Below are 7,500 nucleotides of genomic sequence, written 5' to 3'. Positions count from 1 at the left end.
CCATCTTTTACAAATGATTTTAGTTTGTGACCATAAATGGATCTTAGGAGTCATCTGCAATAGTTTATTTTAGCTTTCAGAAAACTAAAGGTTACTATTTCATGAAAGTTTTTAACTGTACTGTGTGGATAGTTTGATGTTTATTTGTAATAAGTTTGCTTTGTTAATTGTTGAAGGAAAAGAAAGGTGGATGGAAATAAATATGTCAAAATGTTTGTTTAAAAGTTTTATTGATTCCTGAAAGAGAAAAGAAAATGGGAGGATTTAGAAACGTTGAGGAAAATGAGAGGATTGGTGGAGTGCCAGGAGAAAGAGCATAGGATTCAGAGAAGATTGGTGGAGTGCCAGGAGAAGGAGCATAGGATTCAGAGAAGATTGGTGGAGTGCCAGGAGAAGGAGCAAAGGATTCAGAGAAGAATAGTGGAGTGCCAACAAATTGGCACAGAGGATTGAGAGAAGCCCCCAGGAGAATTGGAAGGATTCAGTGGCATATTCTAGTTCTAAGACTAACGACAGGGTTTTCTGTTTGCAAGGCAGGCGGCGGGCCACCCAAGGGTCCCTGCCAAGCAGGCCTTGGTGCGGGCAGGCGGGCGGGCCACAAGGTCCTTCCAGGCAGGCCCCTGGTGCAGGCAGCGGGCGTGGGCCACAAGGTCTGCCCAGCAAGCCCGGTGCGGGCAGGCGGGCGGGCCACAAGGTCTGCCCAGCAGGCAGGCGGGAGGGCCACAAGGTCTGCCCAGCAGGCCTGGTGCAGGCAGGGCGGCCGGGCCACAAGGTCTGCCAAGCAGGCCTGGTGCAGGCAGGCGGGGGGCACAAGGGTCTGCCAAGCAGGCCTGGTGCACAGGCGGGCGGGCCACCAATGGTGCAGCATGGCGGGCGGGTGCAGGGCAGCGGGCGGGCCACAAGGTCTGCCCAGCAGGCCTGGTGCGGCAGGCGGGCGGGCCACAAGGTTCCTGCCCAGCAGGCCTGGTGCAGGCAGGCGGGCGGCCACAAAGGTCTGCCCAGCAAGCCTGGTGGCGGGAAGGCGGGCGGGCCAGAAGGCTGCCCAGGGCAGGCCTGGTGCAGGCAGGCGGGCGGGCCACAAGGTCTGCCCAGCAGGCCTGGCAGAGGCGGGAGGGCCACAAGGTCCTGCCCAGCAGGCCGGGTGCAGGCAGGCCGGGCGGGGCCACAAGGTCTGCCCAGCAGGGCCTGGTGCAGGCAGGCGGGCGGGCCAGAAGGTCTGCCCAGCAGGCCTGGTGCAGGCAGGCGGGCGGGCCAGGTTGCCCCAGGCATGCCTGGTCCCAGGCGGAGGGCGGGCCCATAAAGGTGCCAGGCAAGGCGGTGCAGGGCAGCGGTGGGCAGAAGGTGCCAAGCAGGCCTGGTGCAGGCAGGCGGGGGGGGCGGGCCAGAAGGTCTGGCCAGCAGGCCTGGTGCAGGCAGGCAGGCGGGCCACAAGGTCTGCCCAGCAGGCCTGGTTGTCAGGCAGGTGGGCGGGCCACAAGGTCTGCCCAGCAGGCCTGGTGCAGGCAGGCAGGCGGGCCACAAGGTCCCTGCCCAGCAGGCCTGGTGGCAGGCAGGTGGGCGTGCCCCAACAAGGTCTGCCCAGCAGGGCCTGGTGCAGGCCGTCAGGCCGGGCCGGGCCCAAGGTTCTGCCCAAGCAGGCCTGGTGGCATGGCAGGGGCGGGCCCCGGGCCCAAGGTCTGCCAAGCAGGGCCTGGTGCAGGTAAGGCGGTCGGGCCCCACGGTCTGCCCAAGCCCAGGGCCTTGTGCAGGAGCGGGCGGCCCCAAGGGGGTCTGGGCCCAGCAGGTTTTCCCCTTGGTGCCAGGAAGGCGGGCGTGCCACAAGGGTTCCTGGCCCATCGCCTGGTGCCAGGCATGGCGGCTGGCCACAATGGTCTGCCGAGCAGGCCTGGTTGCAGGCAGGCGGGCAGGCCCAACCAACGGTCCTGCCAGCTTAGGCCTGGTGCAGGCAGGCGGGGGGCCGGGCCACAAGGTCTGCCCACAGGCAGGCCTTGGTTGCAGGCAGCGGGCGGGCCACAATGGTCCTGCCCATCCCAGGCTGTTGTAGGCCAGGCGGGCGTGCCACAAGGGCTGCCCACCAGGCTGGTGCAGGCAGGCGGGTCCGGGCCACAAGGTTCTGCCCAGCCAGCCCCTGGTGCAGGCAGGCGGGCGGGCCCCAGCAAGGTGGTGCTGGCCCAGGCCGGCGGGCCACAAGCCTGCCCAGGCAGGCCTGTTGCAGGCAGGCGGGCGTCCACAAACGTCTGCCCAGCGCTGGTGCAGGCAGGTGGGCGGGCCACAAGGTCTGCCCAGCCGGCCTGGTGCAGGCAGGCGGGCGGGCCACGAAGTCTGGCAGGCGGGCGGGCGGGCCACAGGTCTGCCCACCAGGCCTGGTGCAAGGCAGGCTGTCGGCCACAAGGTCTGCCCAGCGGCGGTGCAGGCAGGCTGGCGGGCCACAAGGTCTGCCCAGCTCAGGCCTGGTGAGGGCAGGCGGGCGTACCACAAGGTCTGCCCAGTAAGGCCTGGTGCAGGCAGGCGGGCTGGGCCACAAGGTCTGCCCACAGGCCTGGTGGGAGGCAGCGGGCGGGCCACAAGGTCTGCCCAGCAGGCCTGGTGCAGGCAGGCGGGCGGACCAAAAGGTCTGCCCAGCAGGCCTGGTGCGGCCAGGCCGGGCGGGCCCCAAGGTCTGCCCAGCCTGCACCAGCTGGTGCATGCAGGGCGGCGTGCCACAAGGTTCTGCCCAGCAAGCGCTGTGGAGGCAGGCGGACGGTCTGCCAAGCAGGCCTGGTGAAGGCAGGCGGGCGGACCCAAAAGGTTCTGCCCAGCAGGGCCTTGTGCAGGGCAGGGGGCGGTGCCCGGGCCCACAAGGTTCATGCCAGCCTGCACCAGCTGGTGCAGGAAGGCAAGGCGGGCGGGCCACAAGGTCTGCCCCCAGCAAGCCTGGCTGCAGGGCAAGGCGGACCGGCTCTGCCAAAGCGGCCCCTGGGTGAAGGCAGGCGGGCGGGCCAACAAGGTCTGCCCAGCAGGCCTGGTGCAGGCAAGGCGGGGGGCCAAAGTCTGGGCCCAGGGCAGGCCTGGTGCAAGGTAGGCGACGGGGCCACAAGGTATGCCCAGCAGGCCTGGTGCAGGCAGGCGGGGGGCCAACAAGGTTTAGCCCAGCAAGGCCTTGGTGCCCAGGCAGGTGCTGGTCCTGGCTGGGGTGGGCGCCGAGGCCCCACCGCCCACTCGGCCGCCAGGCCGGCCCCCACCCAAGCCACCCACCACCCCCCCACCCCACCCAACCCACCCCACCCCACAAGGTCTGCCCAGCAGGCCTGGTGCAGGGCAAGGCGGGCGGCGGGCCACAAGGTCTGCCCAGCAGGCCTGGCGTGCAAGGCAGGCGGGGGTCGGGCCACCAAGGTCTGCCCAAGGTGGCCTGGTGCCAGGCAAGGCGGCGGCGGACCACAAAGGTCTGCAAGCAGCCTGGTGCAGGCAAGGGCGGGCGGGCCACAAGGTCTGCCCAGCAGGCCTGGTTGCAGGCAGGTTTTCAGGGCTGGGCCGTGCCACAAGGTCTGCCCAAGCAGGCCTGGTTGCAGGACAGGCGGGCGGACCACAAGGTCCTGCCCCAGCAAGGTCCTGGGCCAGGCAGGCGGGCGGGCCATAAGGTTCTCCCAAGGCAGGCCTGGGTGCAGGTAGCGGGGGAACCCACCAAGGTTCTGCCCAGCAGGCCTGGTTGCCAGGCAGGCGGGAGGGCCACAAGGGTTCCGGCAAGGAGGCCTGGTGCAGGCAGGCGGGCGGGCCACAAGGTCTGCCCAGCAGGCCTGGTGCAGGGCAGGCGGCGGGCGGGAACCACAAGGTTGTACCCAAGGCAGGCCTGGTGCAGGCAGGGCTGGGCGGGACCCAACAAGGTCTGCCCGAGCAGGCCGCTGGTGCAGGCAGGCGGGCGGGGGACCACAAGGTCTGCCCAGGCAGGCCTGGTTGCAGGCAGGCGGGCGGGGCCACCCAATGGGTCTGCCAGCAAGGGACTTGGTGCAGGCAGGCGGGCGGGCCCCACTAAAGGTCTGCCCAGCAGGCCATGGTGGCAGGGCAGGCGGGCGGACCAAACAAGGTGTCTGCCGAAGCAAGGACCTGGTTGCAGGCAGGCGGGCGGAGCCACAAGGTTCTGCCCAGCAGGGCTGGTGCAGGCAGGCGGGAGCGGACCACAAGGGTCTGCCAGCAGGACTGGTGCAGGCAGGCGGGCGGACCCCACAAGGTCCCTGCCGCAGCAGGCCTGTGCAGGCAGGCGGGCGTACCACAAGGTCTGCCAAGCAGGCTGTGCAGGCAGGGGGGGACCGGGGCGCCCAGCAACCGGTCTGCCCAGCAGGCCTGGTGCAGGCAGGCGGGTGCGCGGACCACAAGGTCTGCCCAGCATGGCCAACTGGTGCAGGCAGGCGGGTGTACCACAAGGATGTTCTGCCCAGCAGGCCTGGTGCAGGCAGGCGGGCGGGACCACAAGGTCTGCCCAGCAGGCCTGGTGTAGGCAGGCGGTGCCGGAGGGGGCGGGAGCCACAAGGTCTGCCAGCAGGCCTGGTGCAGGCAGGGCGGGGGGCCACAAGGTATGCCCAGCGGGCGGGCCACAAGCGGGTCTGCCAATCCAGCCTGGGGGCAGGCAGGCCGGGCGGGCCACAAGGTCTGCCAAGCACGGCCTGGTGCAGGTCAGGCAGGGAGGAACGGGCCACGAAGGTCTGCCAGCAGGCCTGGTGCAGTCAGGCTGGCGCGCACAAGGTCTGCCCAAGCAAGGCCTGGTGCAGGCATGGCGGGGCGGTCCTGCCCAGCAGGGGCCTGGGGCCAGGGCAGGCGGGTGCGTGCCACAATTTCCTTGCCCAGGCAGGCCTGGTGCAGGCAGGCGGGCGGGCCACAAGGTCTGGGCAGGGCCAGGCAAGGCCGGGGGCACCAAGGCGGGCCCGGGCCACCGGTGTGCCCAGCAGGCCTGGTGCTGGCAGGCGGGGCGGGCCACAAGGTCTGGGCCCAGCAGCCTGGTGCAGGCAGGCGGGCGGGCCACAAGGTCTGGCCCGCAGGCCTGGTGTCAGGAAGGCGGGCGGGCCACAAGGTCTGCCCAGCAGGCCCTGGTGCAGGGCAGGGACCGGGCGGACCCAAGGGTCTGCCAAGCAGGCCTGGTGTCAGGCAGCGTGCGGGTCAAAGGTCTGCCCAGCAGGCCTGGTGCGGCAGGCGGGCGTGCCACAAGGTCTGCCCAGCAGGCCTTTTGCAGACAGGCGGTGCGGAACCACCACAAGGTCTGCCCCTAGCAGGCCTGGTGGCAGGCAGGCGGGCGGACCAACAGGTCTGCACAAGCAGCCTGGTGGCAGGCAGCCGGGCGGACCACAAGGTCCTGCCCAGGCAGGCCTGGTGGCAGGCAGGCGGGCGGGCCACAAGGTCTGCCCAGGAGGCCTGTGCAGGGCAGGGGCGGGCGGGCCACAAGGTCTGCCCAGCAGGCCTGTTGCAGGCATGGGCGGGCGGGCCACAAGGTCTGCCCAGCATGCCTGGTTCATGGAAGCGGGCGGACACAAGGTCGCCCAGCAGGCCTGTTGCAGGCAGGCGGGCGGACCACAATGTCTGCCCCAGCAGGCCTGGTGCCGGCAGGCGGGCGACCACAAAAAAGGTCTGCCACAGCAGGAACTTGTGGCCAGGCAGGCGGTTGACACAAGGTTGTCTGCCCATCAGGCCTGGTGCAGGCAGGCTGCGGACCACAAGGTCTGCCAAGCAGGCCTGGTGCACGGCAGGCGGGGCGAGCCACAAGGTTCTGCCAGCAGTCCGGTGCAGGCAGGCGGCGGACCACAAGGTCTGCCCAGCAGGACTGGTGCAGGCAGGCGGTGGACGGGCAAGGTCTGCCAAGCAGGCCTGGGTGCAGGCAGGCGGGAGTGCCACAAGGGTCCCCTGCCCAAACACGCCTGGTGCAGGCAGGCGGGCGGGCCACAGGTCTGCCCAAGCAAGGCCTGGTGGCAGGTCAGGCGGGCGGCCATCAAGGTCTGGGCCCCATCAGGGCCTGTGGGCAGGCAAGGCGGGGCGTCTGGCCCAATCATCCTGGTGAGGCCAGGCCGGGCGGGCCACAAGGTCTGGTCCCAAGCAGCCTGTGCAGGCAGGCGGGCGGCCACCAAGGGTGGCCCAATCAGGGCCTGGTGCAGGCAGGCGGGGCGGGCCACAAGGTCTGCCCCCCAAGCAGGCCGGGTGGCAGGCAGGCGGCGGGCCACAAGGTTCTGCCCATCAGCCTGGTGCAGGCAGGCGGGCGCGCCACAAGGTCTGCCAGCAGGCCTGGTGAGGCAGGCGGGCGGACCACAAGGGTCTTTCCACGCAGGCCTGGTGCAGGCAGGCGGGCGGTCCACAAGGTCTGACCAGCAGGCCTGGTGCAGGCAGGCGGGCGTGCCACAAGGTCTAGACAGCAGGCCTGTTGCAGGACAGGCGGGCGGACCACAAGGTTCTGCCCAGCAGGGCTGGTGCAGGCAGGGGCGGGCGGACCACAAGGTCTGCCAAGCGGCTGGTGCAGGCAGGCGTGGCGGACCCACAAAGGTCTGACCAGCAGGCCTGGTGCCAGGCAGGCGGGCGGGCCACAAGGTCTGCCCGGAGGCCTGGTGGCAGGCAGGCGGGCGGGCCACAGGTCTGCCCAGCAGGCCTAGGTGAGGCGGGCGGGCGGGCCAACAAGGGTATGCCCAGCAGGCCTGGTGCAGGCAGGCGGGCGGACCACAAGGTCTGCCCAGGGGGCCTGGTGAGGCAGGCGGGCGGACCACAAAGGTCTGCCCAGCAGGCATGGTGCAGGCAAGCGGGCGGACCACAAGGTTGCCCAGCAGGCCATTCTGGTGCAGGCAGGGGCGGGCGGGCCACAAGGTCTGCCCAGCAGGCCTGGGGTGCAGGCGGGGGAGGGGCGGTCTGCCAAGCAGGCTGCAGCAGGCGGGCGGGCCACAAGGGTCTGGCCCAGCAGGCCTGTGAGGCAGGCGGGGGGCACACAAGGGTCTGCCCAGCAGGCCTGGGTTCAGGCAGGAGGGTGGGCCCACAAGGTGCCCAGGCAGGCTGTTGGCAGGCCTGGTGCAGGGCAAGGCGGGCGGGCCACAAGGTGTTGGCCCAGGCAGGCCTTGTTGGCAGGCAGGGCGGGCGGGGCCACAAGGGTCTTCCCAAGCAATGGCCTTTGGTGCCAAGGCAGGCCGGCCCGGGCCACACGGTCCTGCCCAGCAAGGCCTGGTGCAGGCCATTGCCCGGGCTGGCCGGCCACAAGGTCTGCCCCAGCAGGCCTGGTTCGGAGGCAGGCGGGTTGGCCCAAGGTCTGCCCAAGCAGGCCTGGTTGGCAGGTGGCAGGCGGTCGGGCCACGGGCTACAAGGTCTGCCCAGCAGGCCTGGTGCAGGCAGGCGGGCAGGCCACAAGGTCTGCCAAGCAGGCCTGGTGCAGGCAGGCGGGCGGGCCACAAGGTCTGCCCAGCAGGCCTGGTGCAGGCAGGCGGGCGGGCCACAAGGTCTGCCAAGCAGGCCTGGTGTAGGCAGGCGGGCGTGCCACAAGGTCATTTACAAAATTCCTTGTAAGGA

General features: G+C 69.5%; 2 protein-coding genes across 2 annotated transcripts in view; both read left to right on the top strand.

Moving 5' to 3' along the window:
* The first annotated feature begins 282 nt into the window (after window positions 1-282).
* Window positions 283-6,501, top strand: LOC135226031 (collagen alpha-1(I) chain-like). The gene is made up of 4 exons (XM_064265508.1): window positions 283-425; window positions 534-2,453; window positions 2,538-3,644; window positions 3,693-6,501. The coding sequence occupies exons 1-4, from the start codon at window positions 283-285 to the stop codon at window positions 6,499-6,501; spliced, it is 5,979 nt and encodes a 1,992-aa protein (XP_064121578.1).
* A 130-nt stretch (window positions 6,502-6,631) lies between these two features.
* The window catches only part of LOC135226030 (paraneoplastic antigen Ma6E-like), an 8,148-nt gene continuing 7,279 nt past the window's right edge, over window positions 6,632-7,500 (top strand). Inside the window, exon 1 of the mRNA XM_064265506.1 lies at window positions 6,632-7,366. Within this exon, the coding sequence (XP_064121576.1) occupies window positions 6,632-7,366 (735 nt within the window). The remainder of the gene's footprint in view (window positions 7,367-7,500) is intronic.

Source organism: Macrobrachium nipponense, chromosome 14, assembly GCF_015104395.2.
Source record: "Macrobrachium nipponense isolate FS-2020 chromosome 14, ASM1510439v2, whole genome shotgun sequence".
In the NCBI taxonomy this organism is placed as follows: Eukaryota; Metazoa; Arthropoda; class Malacostraca; order Decapoda; family Palaemonidae; genus Macrobrachium; species Macrobrachium nipponense.
Note: the sequence above shows the minus strand (reverse complement) of the source record. Positions and strands in the feature narration are given on the sequence as shown.

Excerpts from the sequence above, each read along its gene's own strand:
- LOC135226031 (XM_064265508.1), top strand. The coding sequence starts at position 283 with ATGAGAGGATTGGTGGAGTGCCAGGAGAAAGAGCATAGGATTCAGAGA. Across the intron at positions 426-533 it reads ATTCAGAGAAGAATAGTGGA|GCAGGCGGCGGGCCACCCAA; the intron begins GTGCCAACAAAT and ends TCTGTTTGCAAG. Across the intron at positions 2,454-2,537 it reads GTCTGCCCAGCTCAGGCCTG|GCCTGGTGGGAGGCAGCGGG; the intron begins GTGAGGGCAGGC and ends GTCTGCCCACAG.